General features: G+C 46.7%; 1 protein-coding gene across 1 annotated transcript in view; it reads left to right on the forward strand.

Moving 5' to 3' along the window:
• LOC122391232 (nascent polypeptide-associated complex subunit alpha, muscle-specific form-like) overlaps window positions 1-16,481 on the forward strand; it is a 21,049-nt gene continuing 4,568 nt past the window's right edge. Inside the window, exons 1-2 of the mRNA XM_043384971.1 lie at window positions 1-9; window positions 15,296-15,396. Of these exons, the coding sequence (XP_043240906.1) occupies window positions 15,297-15,396 (100 nt within the window). The 5' untranslated portion in view covers window positions 1-9; window position 15,296. The remainder of the gene's footprint in view (window positions 10-15,295; window positions 15,397-16,481) is intronic.

Genomic DNA, 16,481 nt, shown 5'->3' on the forward strand with positions numbered 1-16,481 from the left:
GGAACACCGGTGAGTTACCAGCTATCCGGCCTGTTAGTTACGCGCGGGCCCTTCGCACGAGGCAATCATGGCGTGCCCCTCTAACCGGCGGTCTAATTTTCGTCAGCCAATTAGTCTGCCAAGTTGCTTGAACACTGGCAGTTGGCACTTTTGTTCTGTTACTACCCTTCGCCCCATACTAATGTGGCCGCCCGTCTCAGATACTCAGTTGGCCCTCCGGGCGGTCACATACACCAGCTTGTAGCTTGGCCCTGAACTATGCCCTGCCCACTGGCATGTCATGCCATGCCAGCGCCACCTTCACAATCTTGCTCGGTTACATGCACCAGTGTCATAGGTTCGCACTAAACAATGCCCTAACCGCACACTGGCACGCCATCCCGAGGGCATGCCCGACAAAGCCGGCCATACCCAGGGGTGGAGATTTGCCTAAATCCCAGGGGGTGCTTTTCTGTTTGATACTTTGGTTAACAAGCTGCTATGTTTGTTTTGCATTGTTTGTGGGGGTGCTTTGCGATATGAGGGGGTGCTCGTGCACCCTCAAACCCCCTTTTCTCCACCCATGGCCATGCCTGACTGGCCTGCCTATTTACCTGGGCTGTCATGCTACGTCACCACTAGATCATCAATGCAGCATAGCAGCCGGCTTTCGTGCTTCCACAGTGTGGCCCAATGCCAGCAGTGACCTGACACCCAGTCGGCCCGCTGCAGACCGGTGCAAGACGACACCCCGGATCAACGGCCGTCCGACCGCCGGCCGCAGGCCCGTCGCGGCCTTGAGCTGACGCCACGCCGGATGAGTCACCCGGCCGCCCCCCGGTGCGGAGGACGGTCAAGTTTGTCCGCTGGCCTGCCCCAGCTTACAACTCACTGTCAACTACCATGTCATTACGTCGCTACTAATGACATGTCTGCTGGCCTGCCCCAGCATACCACTCACTGTCACCTACCATGTCATTACGTCGCTACTAATGACCAGACTTGTAAGCGATTCAACTCTGATTGAATCGATTCTTATGAATCGCTTGAAAATGCCGACTCACTGTGATTGAGTCGGTTGAATCACCGCTTGTCACCATATGAGTTGTGATTGAATCGGTCACACATGGCAACTACAAGTGATTGAGTCGGCAACTCATGTATTCAAGTTGATTGAATCAACAAAATGATTCAATCAGCATGTACTGGAAATTGAAGCTATGACCATATTTAGTACTACATTATGTAGAAATATATGTGGCATTTGCATTATAGACACACACAATGCACTGCAATATTTTTAGGTATTTTGTCAGTATTATAAATGCGCACCGCTATCATAATTGAAAAAACATAAAAAATTTTGTTTAAAGTTTTTAATCAAACTGTAAACACAAAATTATACATATATGTCAATGCATGAAGATGAAAAAATGCATGTTTTTTCAATTGCCCTAAAATCAGTATAGTAATCAAGTTAACAATAGCAGTAAGCAGGCGCACATTGCTCAACACACATGTTTAAGATATCATGTTAATCTTTATATTTTCAATACCCTGTTTCATCAGGACATTTGTGAGCAGGCAAAGCATATTGATGAATACACAATGCATGTTCACATTATAATTTGGTTACCTTAGTTATTGATTTGATTTTGGGCTAGCATATTTACGTCTGGACAACGAGTTGCGGGGAAAAGTGCTGATTGTGTTGCAGTTTTAGGAGCCGGTGATTAGGCTGGATTTTTGGGTTACTTTTTCGTTCCGATTCTTGTATTTCATAGTGTTTGGCTTTTGAATATTTTAGTTCTTTCAGATAAATATTACTTGCCTTACAACTTTTGTAAAAACGTTTCATTTTTTATAAGCCGACGTTCAGAGTCCTAAAAATACATCAGCACTACAATCATTGTAAACAAACAAATGGAGCACCACTTGGCTCTGTTCCAAGGCCATTTTTTAGTTTATCTGATGGTTTTCTTGCTCTTGTACGTCGCTTTGTTGGATGTTTTGAATCCCTTAAGATTGACTTATATCATATTTAAGAAGCATATTGACTGAAAACAATCTGAAGTATCCAGGAGGCTGACAGGGGTCCTGACTCCTGAGCAATATCAATACCTATCAAGTTGAACAAGTTATGAAATTTTGGTTGATAAACGCAAGTTGATCGGGCTCATATATCAGCAAGAAAAAGTAAAAATTAAAAGAGCTTATTGGTCAAAAACAAGCTATAATATTGCAGACCTTGGAGCAATTCTGAAGAGCACGCTGAGCAGGATCATGCCAGAAATTGTTGACTGATGAGCGTATATTGATGTATTGGTATGAATATTGAATGATAACTTACAACAGCAAGATAAATTAGTGCTAACTATCAAATTAAAATCTAGAATGAATGGACTTGGGCAGTTTTACTATGCTTAGATGATATGCAGATTGTAATGTGCATCACTCATCAGGTACTCAGTGTCTCAGTCTGGCAAATGAAGCATGCAATCATTTCATTGCTACTGGAGGAGAAATCTTGGATCACTAAATCCACTTTATGTTGATTTTGATGTTAATCATCATCACTGTATTTCTTGAAAAAAGGATTGTAGTAAAATTGTCAATGTGACAATCCATGCAACGATGTGAAATGTGTTCATAGTCATTCGTGATAGTGATTATTGGTCAAATATACAATGGCAAAGCTCTCAATCTCAGCGTTTCTTCCTGTGGATGGCCAGCAGTGACTCAGAGCTTATGAAGTATTAGTTTTCTTCACAGGGCTGGGATAAAAAGTACTGAGGGTAATCTTCCACCAAGGAACTCTACTTTGACATGGTATGAGATGTACCTAGGCACAAGTAGGTAGGTGCTCAGTTCCTATAGTCAGTAGTTGTGTATGTTTAGTCGGGCTAGCTTAGATTAGATTGTTATTTTTTTAATTTACCAAATGTCCATAAAAATGTGACCTGAGCAATGAGCATACCTGACTAACCTGACAGCTGACCTAACCTCAATCATCACACATATTTGCAGCCTACCCAAGACCTGCATGGCAGTAGCACCCAGTTATAGGTAGGTACTCACCCTAACTCAATCTTACCTGCTAACCTTCAACTTGCCAAAAGTTAGCTCACATTGCCAAGCTGCCAGGCTGCATCCAGGGAAACAGTCAACTGAGGAACTGGCTCATTGGGTGGCTGGTGTGAGTCTGTGCATTTAAAGTGTTTCTTCTCTGAAGCTGCTCTGCACTGCTGTATGTCATGTTAGACGCTCAGAAAATGTGGGAAATGATTACTAAGCTACTTTAGTGCTTTGTTAATGCTCGAGACATGAACAAGTACAGATCCTGCAAGGTACAGCTATGAGTTAGGTGCTAGGTGAGTATGTTATGTGAATGTGCTGTTCCCTGTTTGACCGTAAGTATACAAACAAGCACAGGGTCACAGTTATATAATATATTCAAACACCACATAAACATACAACAAAAACGGCCACATAGCCTAACTCCGAACACACCACAGATAACTTAAGCCTTTGCAGGCACAAAAATGTTTTAATTAACAGGACAGGTATACAATATATCCTCTGTCCTTGGGGGATCTTGCAGCCAAGTTGAGGTACGATGACTGAACTTCAGGATTGATCAACCTTTTCTTAGCCACTGCTTATAAACGAGAAAGACCAAATGCTTGTTTGTAAACTGCGTTGAAAATTTAATGATCCACCTTCAATTCTGACATGAAGGCACAAATGAAATAGTTCCCGATCTCCTTTTGGAATACACAAAGCAAAATATTTAATAAATTTTAGTGGATGGACAAGAGCAATTAGCATAGCTTTCCCTCAAGTTATCTTCATTCTTCTGGCACTGGTGATCAAGGCCCTCTGATTGCCTCTGATGATGAATTACACTGACGCTTATTCGCTTCATATTTTGTAACAAACGCGCTAAAACTGCAATATAACAGCACTAAATGCTTTTTGACAAAATGCAATAGTAGTAAAAATTTAGCCCTGATGGCATTCATTCTTATTGGAAACGTAATTACAAAATATTTTGTAGTAACTATTAAATTCCGGCCCAAAACGGTGCACGGTTTAAAAAAGAATCATTCCAATGACGGTCCATTCTTGCGGCCCTGAAATCGCCACTATTTCCGGCCTCTCCAACGCAACTCGTTGTCCAGACGTAAATATGCTTTGGGCTAAGGGTCACAAATTGCTTGATCTAACCCATGGTCTTCTAACTCGCCTTACATTTCCCAGCAGAATCAGCGTTTACCTATCAACATAAATAATTGGAATACCTTGGCTTACGAGCATTAATGGATCTGTCACATACTGCCGTGGCTCTCAATTACACCAAAAGTAAAGATACAATGGCGAAAAGTAGATACATACCCTACTAGGTATTAAAAACTCAACCACCTTCACTCCACTTCCACTATCACCCAAAAACTATTGTTTTCATAGCTGAACAAACAATCTTGATCCGTTTGATGTTCTTCGCCTTCTAATTTTGAGGACCGCTAACAGTTTTGCATTCGATGCTAAATTTGGATTTGAGATTTGCCAGACTGCTCGCAATATTTGCCACATGCAAACCACGCAGAATATGCTTTTATGTCGCAGCTGCGTCAATATACGCTGCAACTACCTAGTACTGGGTTCGATAATTTTTTCTTTAATAGATTGGACAGAATAAAAAACTGTTTTACACTTACACGCATACATAAATATGCTTAATTGAATCTAAAAATATAAACTATGCATTTTATATAGGTCTGCTGCTGAATAAAAGATGGCTGCCCACTTAGCGCATGCGTATAAAGGCCTAGCTACACTATGCGTTTTCTGCGTGTTTTTTTTTTGTGAGTTTGCGTGTTTTGCGTATATTATATAAAACTTAATAAAGCCTTTATGATAATTAATAGTTTTTATAAAAAAAATATAACAAAAACGTAATATCGTTTCTTTCTAGAACCATATTACGCAAATCATGCAAACTCTCAAAAGCAAAAAACGCACGCAAAAAACGCATAGTGTAGCCAGGCCATTACAAAGCTCCGCCTCGTATGAAGTTTGGTGTCGTGGGGGGCTTGGAATTGTTTTTTGTCCTTGAAGATATGGATGGTTGAGGTAGTTTTATCATGAGAGCATTCAAATTTATATTACGTAACTATTGAATAGCTTCGTAAGTGTCCATAATCCGTAGTCTTGATACCTAGTAACGAAAACTTGTAGCGCGCCGAAAATATCTAGTCCTGTGTAATACTTTACCGGCTTTACCACTGCTTCATAAAGTATCAATCAATATTTTTTTGATATGGCTGATCACCAGCTATTTTAGTTTGGGTATCACAGTTGATTTGCAAATTTTGGTCCTTTTCGAAGATGCTGATAATAATATGTTGTAGAGTTCTGTGAAATTTTGCATATGTTTCCTTTTGCAAGCGTCAGGCAGATGAATAAATTTATAAGTCCTCTGGTAGCTTCATTTGTAACAGAACTTGTGTATTCTGTACTTAAATTATCATCTTTACACCATATTTATATCAATACCTACAATTTTGTTGAGTTCAGTATAGACTTAGTACTTTTCTATGTTTTTTGGTATTCTCCCAGTGTATTTGGTTGGTATCAGTTTGGTATTAGTTTCCAAAAATTTCTTAAATTGATATCACATATGTATATATTATATATAACATGTTGATTGAATCGCATTGAGCTGAATCATGAGTTGAGTCATTCCCTGAATCACTGATAATGGGATGAGTCGCGATTGAGTTGAATCACAAGGTCCATGAGTCGTGATTGAATCGCTTGGAATATCAGACTGTTTGATTGAGTTATGATTGAATCGGTCATTTCATCAAGTGAGTCGTGATTGAATTTATTGAATTTTTTTGAATCGCTTACAAGTCTGCGTAATGACACGTCCGCTGGCTTGCCCCAGCATACCAATCACTGTCACCTACCATGTCATTACGTCGCTACTAATGACACGTCCGCTGGCTTGCCCCAGCATACCACTCACTGTCACCTACCATGTCATTACGTCGCTACTAATGACACGTCCGCTGGCTTGCCCCAGCATACCACTCACTGTCACCTACCATGTCATTACGTCGCTACTAATGACACGTCCGCTGGCTTGCCCCAGCATACCACTCACTGTCACCTACCATGTCATTACGTCGCTACTAATGACACGTCCGCTGGCTTGCCCCAGCATACCACTCACTGTCACCTACCATGTCACTATGTCCCTACCATGACATGTCAGCTGGCCCCTGCCCCCAGCACATAACTCTATGTCAACTACCATGTCATTACGTCGCTACTAATGACATGTCCGCTGGCTTGCCCAGCATACAACTCACTGTCAACTACCACGCCATTACGTCGCTGCCTATGGCATGTCCGTTGGCTTGCCCCAGCTTACAACTCACTGTCAACTACCATGTCATTACGTCGCTACTAATGACATGTCCCCGCTGGCCCTGTCCCAGCAGCTCCTTCTTGAGCACTGACCAGCGGCATGACGTTTAATTTCTGAGGACACCAGTACTTCTCATGCAGTGGCAGTGTTTACGTTTCCCTACCTCAGGTTGGATGCATGTCAGCTTGTATGGTCGCGTGGGGGTGCATATTCTGCCTTCACGAACCACAAACCTCCAGGTCATGTCCGAGCTTTCCCACATCTTACTGAGTTGGTATACTTCTTCTCAACAAGTTGAGGGTCCGGACCGTTGCCGAAGGCGACTATAAACCTCAGATCGCTGAGTTCCGCTCAATATACTACATATGTACACTGGCTAAGCTTCGTCATAGCACCCTGTCACCACTGCCAGCCAGTTTACCATCACCGTTACTATTCACCTCTAGTTTATCTCACTCTAAAGTATTATTATACTATTATCTATACTACTATACTGCCACTATCTACCCCCTAACAGTCGCCCCTCCACCTCAATCGGGATATCCCGTCACGCCGCTGCTGACAACCACAATCTCGTCCGTCGCACGGACTACCCCACCCGCCATAGGTATATCCCGTCACGCCGCTGCTGACAACCACTATCTCGTCCGTCGCACGGACTACCCCGTCTGTCTTATACGCCGTCATGCCGCTGCTGACGATACAGCTATCTCGTCCGTCGCACGGACCGCCTCGTCTGTCTTAACACGCTGTGACGCCGCTGCTCACATCCACCTATCTCGCCCGTTGCACCGACTGTCACGTCGGTCACATATACTGTCACACCGCTGTGACTACCCCACCCATCACACGGACTGTTCGTCTGTCTATTACACCGTTACGCACCCGGCCGTCAATATGTTATGCCGCCGCCTACCCGCCTTGCCTGTCACACACCATGTCACGCCGCCGCCGACGTACCAAACCGTCACGCCCGCCCTGCTCGCCACCACCGCTGTCATGGCGCCGCCGACAGCCCACCGTCACACCAGACGCTGCTCGCCTGTTTGTCATGTGCCGCCCACCACCTGGTCACCCAGCCGGCTGCCGCGTTATATAGGTATTTCTAAGCCGGGCCGTCACCCGCCACCGCCTGAGGCTACCCGGCGTCCCAGGGCGTGCCGTCTTTTTTTGCGTCGCGGCGAGACTGCCATGATTTTCAACAGTGCCCCTGCCACCAGGGGTGCGGAGCCGGAGCCGGAGCCGCCGGAGCCGGCACATTTTTGCCCGGAGCCGGAGCCGGCGACGGTGCCGCCATGACATTTCACCCGCAGCCAGAGCCGGAGCCGGAGCCGATTTTTTTTTCTCTCCGAAGCCGGAGCCGGAGCCGAAGCTGTCTGAAATTTCCACGGCTCCGCTTCCCTGCCTACCACGCACTGCTATTTCCACTCAAACTTCGCTAAACAGCTGGTCGATGATCCATTAAGTGTTCTTGCCAGGAAAGACCTGCTCAAGCCTTTCTAACGCCTTTCAGAAGAGCCCAGGAAGGGGCCAGGGGTCGAGGCCAGCCAATGCCAAAACACCGAACGTATAGCTCCGCCCGGACTCACTTAGCAACCTTAACGCTAATGGTCATTTCACGATGGAACCGTGCAAATTATATTAGCGGGAAGTTGCGCCCTAGTCACCTCCCACCTCCGCCAGCACAGGTCGTGCCTCAACACGGAACAGGCCGTGCCACCTAGGTGCGCCAGGGAGAACTACAGGTCGCATAGTGCCACCAGATGTCGCGCACACATGAGAGGCGCAGATATATAGATTTTAGATCGTGGGTGATATATTGTAACAGCGTTGATTTCTACCATGCATGTATTTTAGCAACTCAAAGCGTGGGCGCAGGCACTGGAACCACAACGGCTACCACAGTCCACAACTGCACGTAAGTATGTCCGACATACGACTTATGTTTGGACTCGAGGCAACGCAGCCCAAGCGGCCTTTTCCGTTAGGACGCCGAGCGACGGAGTGCGCGCAGCAATTTTTTTTGTTTTTTTTTTTGTCTCCCTCTGTTCTTTCTGGGGCGTCTTTCAGAAGAGCCCAGGAAGGGGCCAGGGGTCGAGGCCAGCCAATGCCAAAACACCGAACGTATAGCTCCGCCCGGACTCACTTAGCAACCTTAACGCTAAGATATAATTTCCTTTTAAATTGCCAATTTGAAGTTTAGGACTCTGATTTGACCTCAGGCTAATGGCTTAGGTGCAGCAAATGTCTGGAGTTTAATGGTCAAACATGTACAAGATAAATCAACCAAAAGTTCTCTTTTATTTGTTTCGACCGACGGACAGATCTCATGGATCAAAAACTGCTTTTAGCACGAGAATGACATCCCACACGTGGACTACACGGCCTGTGTGGAAAGTGCATGCCATAGGTTTGCTCGGTATGTTTTGCTGATAATCATGATGTGTGAATAAAAGTTGCTTGGAAGTCCATGAATGGCATTCCCCGTCAATAATATTCGTGCTTCAAAGTTCAGATAACAATAAGCAGCCTCTAAATTATGCGTGCATGCCCTGTTTTCTCTTATTTATGCACTGGGAGTCAATCTATGGAAGTGAGCGCAGAAATCTGTCATTTCCGGCTTCATCTTGGCTCTGAATCATCTCGCTCGTCGCAGCGGGGGCGGCGTCGCCGCCCTGCGCCGCAGCAGCAGACGCGCCACCAGCGCGGAGAGTAGGTACCGGCGTGAAATACGACCGGCCAAACTGCACGGGGGCACTGAGCACGGCCGTGCCAAATTGCGTCATCGAGCCGGTTAGGGCGCCGTTCGCGACAGGGCCGTCCGCTCTGAAGGTATTCGGCGCGCCGGCACTGGAAATGAGATGCAGGACTTATCCGCATGTAGAGAGGAAGCTTTGGCAGCGCTCGCCACGGGGATTCACTGCGATGGACGAACAATATGGGGCACTGATGTGCTGTATGAGCCTGAAATGTGGCCTCACTAGAGCAACTCAATTCTTCTTGATAGCGATACTATTGAAACACGCCATCACAAAAGACCGACAAAAAAAGGGCTTATATGCGTTTACGCGCATACATGATAACATGTCATGACGCTGCATAATAAAAATTAGTAAAATTGATACTAGGTGATCTAAAAATATTCATGCTTTGGTAACATGACTGTGCTATAGGTTTATTTTCATTGTGTTCTTCTGCCTGTCTGTCTGTCTGTCTGCCTGTCTGTCTGTCTGTCGACTGTCTGTCTGTGTGTCTGTCTGTCTGTCTGTTTTTCTGTCTGTCTGTCTGTCTGTCTGTCTGTCTGTCTGTCTGTCTATCTGTCTCTTGTTCTGTCTTCTTCGCTTTATTCTTTCTATCTCTTTTGTCTTTCGTCATCGCGCCACAGCAGCCATTGATTCTGAATTGCAAAGCGGTGAGCCAGCCTTCTCTATCTATCGTCGAGAACATCTATTGTTTCGCAATTGCCAGCCTAGGCAGAAACATTCTCGGTCATCTGCTCTCTGATCCGATCTGCTGAATCACACGTGTTTGGAGATCAATCGCTTAAGATGTTTTTAAGATCAGAGAATACGTGGCAAATGGACATGTGTGATTGTTTTTGCTACTGTTTGCTGCGAAATATCTGAGGAACAGCACGAATCTAAAAGTTATTCCAATCGAGGTGCGGTCGTTTTATACCGTGCTATGCGGCACAGCATAGCTTCAGGCGTCAACTGCTAGTGCCATCCATTGCATTGGCGAGAGGCGAATCTGTGGCTACGCTGCTCAGCGGCACAGCATAGCTTCAGGCGTCGACTGGTAGTGCCATCTATCGGCGAGGGACGAAACTAGGTACGCTGCTCAGCGGCACAGCATAACTTCAGGCGTCGACTTCTACGCGCATATATAACATGCATATATATGCGCGTATACATCTCATTTCCAGTGCCGGCGCGCCGAATACCTTCAGAGCGGACGGCCCTGTCGCGAACGGCGCCCTAACCGGCTCGATGACGCAATTTGGCACGGCCGCGCTCAGTGCCCCCCTGCAGTTTGGCCGGTCGTATTTCACGCCGGTACGTGTTATATATGCGCGCATAATGTACGCGGACCTTTCATCTCACATCACTGGTTGTAGGCTCATAATGTACGCGGACGATGTGCAGTTCGCGTGGTATGGTATTGAGCAGCACTGGTTCTGTGATTGGCTGAGTGGCCGCAGACAGCGTGTGCGGGATGGTCATGATGTTTTGCCGCTGAGTCATGGTGTGATCCAGGGATCAATTTTAGGACCAATTTTATTTTTATTATTTACAAACGACCTTTCATCTCACATCACTGGTTGTAGGCTCATAATGTACGCGGACGATGTGCAGTTCATCCACACATGTCACCCAAAAGATTTTACTAAGTTGAAAGAGCGCATTGAGGAAAGTTTAAGGATAGCTGACGCCTGGTTCTCGCAGAACAGTTTAAAAATCAATCCCACCAAAACAGATTTCATGCTGGTGCATGCCCACCAGCGGCGCTCGGTAGGCACGTTTTCCATCGACTTTGACTCATCCACTATTCAACCCTCCCAGTCTATTAAAACATTAGGCGTCGTTGTCGACAAAAACTTGACCTGGGAGGCACACGTGTCAGCTGTAATCAAGCGCTGTTATGCATGCATCTGTGGTCTATCAAAATTTTCGCAAAGACTGACCGAGCCTGTGAAAAAGAGACTTCTTGAAGCACTTGTGTTTCCTCATTTAATGTACTGTTTGACTGTGTGGGGGAGCTGCAGCAGGGCCCAGCGGCACCGCATCCAGAAGGTGATAAACCATTGTGTTCGTATTGTGAAGGGTGCTCGCCGGTATGATCACGTGACCCCCCTCCTGACGGAGCTGGGCTGGCAGCGATTTGACGATCTGTTAAATCAGCGTGATTTGGCGGCGATGCACATGATTCTGCACTCGCCTCGTTCGCCTGTGTGCCTGAGAGAGCGTGTGACTTACCGTGAGACCGTGTCAAGCCGTGTCACTCGAGGCACAGCCGACAGACTCTTGGAGCTGCCCAGGGTCCGTACAGAGATTGCTCGTCGCTGCTTTGCATTCCGTGCTGTTTCCGCATGGAACAGCAGCAAGTCGGTATCGCGCGACTCGGCGAGCTCGCGGACTTGTACTCGGCGGGCGCAATGATCGCACCACCAGCCAGCCGATATCTGATGTCTCATTTTATTTGTACCTATTTCTACTTTTTATTTGTATACCTACCTTTTATTATGAATGTGAATGTGCATGAATGTGAGTACCATTGTAAAATGTGACGCGTAACCGGAAGAGCCACCACGTGGAGTGTTATAAGAATACATGATTGATTGATTGATTGATTCTAGTGCCATCTATCGGCAAGGGGCGAAACTAGGTACGCTGCTTAGCGGCACAGCATAGCTTCAGGCGTCGACTACTAGTGCCATCTATCGGCGAAGGGTGAAAAGTTAGCAACGCAGCGGCACAGCATAGCTTCAGGCGTCAAGTACTAGTGCCATCTATCGGCGAAGGGGAAACTAGCTACACTGCTCAGCGGCACAGCATAGCTTCAGGCGTCGACTACTAGTGTCATCTATCGGCGAAGGGTGAAACTGTCGTAACGCTGCCCAGTGGCACAGCCTTACCCGCAAAACATACGAGCTGTCGGTGATTTTATTATTGTGCCTACCGAGATTTTGATCTTTTAAATCAAAGATCAAATTGTCACAGAAAGTCATGCACCCTTTGCAGAGAACCGTAGAACTATGTAAAGTTGTCCGCGATTGGGAACAACCAAGTTCTATTAGGAAGGACGCGTGTCACTTCACTTCAGCGAAAAGCACACATCTCGTTTTTCTGCTATGTATTGAAACCATTAAATCAGTTAAGTGATTTAAGCCCTAGGTTTATCGACTTAAAATAGCCTTTGGCATGCCCGACACTCGGCCATTAGGTAATGATTTAAAGGGAAGTACTCGAGCATGGCGGAGAATATCGTGATAGGCTTCACGCTGGATGCTGCTATTCTTGGGCAAACCGTCGCACAGATCTGAAAAGCAAACCCTATGGCAGATTTATACGAGCTCGGAAGTTTGCGAGGCTAGTAATTTATAGATATTTGATTGCTTCTATTGGTTACGTTGTTCGTCCATATGAAAAGAACGAGCTCGTATTTTCTTAAAAGTTAAAACGATGTATGCGTTCATTCCCGAAATGAGATCGTCACATTGTTCGAGAAAGTGCGCAACTGCCGAGCACGTTAACTTTGGATCTATTGGGCTTTTGTGGCGTTTGAACGAGAGGCCATTCGCGAACTTCTGCCAGCTGAGAGGCTACTTGGCACCAAACTCCTTCCAACAAACGCAATAGTCGCCTCCCAGTGTCGCACAAAGTTGCCGCATATCACCGCTCTTTCACCACACTCATGTCGCTGTGAGTGCCGAAATAATTTCCACTCTCTCCCCCTATGGACGCCCGTCTGTCCCTCTGGGCGGTCCCTCTTCTGTCCGACTGTCTAATGGATCGCTAATGTGACGAGCGGACGCTACCACGCCCAGCCTTTCCAATGCCCTGATCCAGACGTCAGTAACGATTTCCAATGGCGCTGACCGACCACGGAGAGCTGCTGAGCTGTATCGAGGGTCTCCTGTCGAGAGTCGATCCGTCCCCCGAGCTCATCCAGGCCGCTGGGAGACGTGCCTCTAGAGCTCTCCGGTGTGTCGGCGTTCGGCGCTGAGACGCCCGGGGGGCTCTCCAGCGGCACTCGGCGCCACCAGCGATCGCAGAAGGTCACGGCGCCCGCCCGCGGCGGAGGTATGCGCCGTTGTGGTTTTATGGGGCTCCGAGTTGGCTGGTGCAGCCGATAGGGAAGCTCACCCCGGTGACCTGTGCCCGAGTCATTCCTGCGCCGTGGTGTGTCGGGGGCGAATCAGCGAGTAGACTTCGATATGCCAGCTCTGCTGTGGGGAGTGTTGAATTCTTGGTTATATTGTTTCGTATAGACGTTTAGTGTAGACTTTTTTGTCAATCCAGTCAGCAAACATGCACCCGTGGTGTATAGCCTTGCTCGCAAATTGTAATCGCTGAAGCCAATCAATGCCTTGCGAAGATGCGAATACTAAAGAACATTTTCTTGATTTTGTGTGTTCTTCGTTGCATCCTTGGGCCTTTGTTTACGGAATCAAGCATGGTTTTTAACTAACTATGTACCCGCTCTCAAAAGGCGAACGGAAGTTCCATGAGCCTCGTATTTCTGTAGCGGCCTATTTCATCGCCACGGCGCGTTGGCGCGCAGGAAATATCTCGGGCAGGATGCAGTCATCTCGCCGGTGAGGACATCAGTCGATCGGTGTCCCGTGCCGCCATTGGCGCCGTCCTCGGGTTTCATTGATTCCCCGCCGGTCAGGTTCCGTCTGTGTCCGGCCGGGGGCTGTCTGCCCGCCTGTCCGTCCGCGGGGACACGCCCCTCCCCCCCCCCTGGTCGTTGGTCCGTGGCCGGAGGCAGGCCACGCTCTACATCACACGTGTCGCCGTGGCGGCCGGCCGGCACAATGCCGCCGCGCGGAGACAGATGGGCGCCGGGTCGGCCTGTGACGCCCTCGCTCAGTCCACCCGTCGGCCGCCGGCCTGCAGAACACACCCGGAGAGAAATGGCCCGTGCGCGTGGTGCATTACCGCTACAGTGGGTTCTCACATTAGCGTAGATACTGCATAAATACGCCATTAGGCCTGGTGGTCTTGGCAATGGCGATGGCTGTTGATTTTTTTTCGTGTGCCACTGAAATATTTATATAAGTCCCAGTCGAATTTCACAATGACTTTATATCCTTTTACCTAGGCTCCACCTGACGTAGCGAAAAAGCTAACGTCACTGGTGAGTTAATCGCCAGTAGGTACATGTCAACATATGCATTTTTACATGGTTTTACATTTAATTAACACCCGCAGTATCTTTGTCAAAAGTTAAATCAATCGGTCAAGGTACGAGTATGTCGACTGTGCTGTTTTCCAAGTTCCAGCTCACAGCCGAACTGATACTCTTCACTGCGTAGTCTTTGTCTTGGCGTGTCATTCAGGGACTTCAGGAACCTTTAGAATCTTGCATAAAAGCTTCCATAGGAAGAATAGATCCGGAACCCTCTGACTCTCATTAAAACTGCCTGATTGGACGAATTCCGAGCTTTTTAGTTTCGTTTCAACTGACATTTCAAATGGCAGCTGCGACCATTTCAGCTGATCATTAAAACTTTGACCAGGGAGTTGAGCCCTGCAACCTACACTTTGGAGGGAGGCTCCGATGGGAGTCGGTCCCATCGGCCCCGTTTAACCCGGATGTACTCTGGGAAATGACGGTCCGCGTCTAATCGATGTTGATTTGTTGGTCATCGGAGAGTGATGTCGATCTAGCAGTGAAAATGTGGCCTGTAGTCGATTGTTAGCTGTGTGAATCATTGCGATATATTTCCGATATTGTCCATCTGACATAATGCCGTAGTTTATCAACAAAAGTGCAGATAAAGCTGCTTGGTTAACTTTAGTTGATTTAGTGGCATTTTTGCTTTTCACCGAGTAGGTATTCTTTGTTACAGTATGTATGACAGAGTGGTGTGTGTATGTGTGTTGCATTATGACTGAGCGTTGTTTATCTATTTACTGCAGTATGACCGAGTTTTGCTCATTTGGTGCAGTATTACTGAGTGTTGTCCGTCAGTTTGTTGCAATATGACGGAGTGTTGTGTTATTTGTCTATTTGTGGTCCGCTTCTAAAAATGACCGAGATTTGTTTATCTGTTTGTTGCAGTGTGACCGAGTGTTGCGCGTCTTGTTTGTTATAATTACCGATTGTTGTTTTTTTCTCACAATATGACTGAGTGTTGTCTGTTTGTTGCAGTATGACCGAGCAGGGGCTGGACGCGCAGACGACTCTAGAATCTAGCGATCCCTGCCAGCACTCTCCACCCTGTCCCCTGCACACCGACACCATGATACCAGGTGAGACAGCGACTCCCAACTGCCCCAGGTGAGATAGCAGTCCCTGGGGATCCCTGTCAGCACTCTCCGCCCTGTCCTCTGCACACCGTCACCATGATACCAGGTGAGACGCCAGCTACCATCTACCTTTCTGTTCAGTAACTTTAAACTTTTACTCTGCATAGGACCGGTGAAAAACGGTGAAAATGACGGTAACGGTGAGAGTAGGTAAATAACTAGGCAAGTAGAAAGCAAGTATAATCGGCGAGTAGTTATCGTTCTGCAAGGCCGTGTCTCTGTTTGTAGCCAGAAACTAAGTTCCAGTAGCCATTCACACTTGCAGCTGGCCTTAAATTGTCTTTGTAAATAGTTAGGGAAAACGATCGCTTATTTCCATAGAACACACTTCGGGGAATATACATTTACAAGCAGGGTAGCGAAACAAAACGTGACCCATACATAACTTTGGACCACTCAGCGCTTTAAAATCTGCAAGATTTTACAATTACAAAAACATTTATGTAAGTATACAATTAATGTTAAATAAGTATACAATTACAATACATTAAATACATTAAAATGTTAAATAAGTATACAATTACAAAAACATTTAACATTTTAAACCACAAGCACAAATACAAATAGGTAAACACAAAACAACAGATCTCGATGTAACTATCAATACGGACAAAACACAAAACAGACAGACGAACAGCCAGACACACAAGCGCACCGCCAGGCTCGTTAGCGGACCGGGGATGACATTGACCAGTCGGATCACCGACCCGTTCGATGTGGGCATTTGGACCGGAGATCGATACAAATGAGCCACCACAATCTCGGGGTGAAGGCTCAGCGGTGACCTTTCCGCAGCGGGGGTCATCTCGTCTGTGCCCCGGGGCACGCAGAGGACAGGTTGCGTGCTAACGAGGGTCGAGAAGTCACGTTTTCTACTGAATGTGCCTGCTTTTGTAACGACACACTGGCGCCAGGCACATGCGCCTGTTAAGCTTTTGGGTACTGCATCAAACAGATAGTTTCACTTAATGCATGAGTCCCGTTATAAAATGGTTTCTGGTCTCAGCGTTAGTAAATAAAAATGGATC

Source organism: Amphibalanus amphitrite, unplaced genomic scaffold (genome assembly GCF_019059575.1).
Source record: "Amphibalanus amphitrite isolate SeventyFive unplaced genomic scaffold, NRLGWU_Aamphi_draft 000427F_arrow, whole genome shotgun sequence".
In the NCBI taxonomy this organism is placed as follows: domain Eukaryota; kingdom Metazoa; phylum Arthropoda; class Thecostraca; order Balanomorpha; family Balanidae; genus Amphibalanus; species Amphibalanus amphitrite.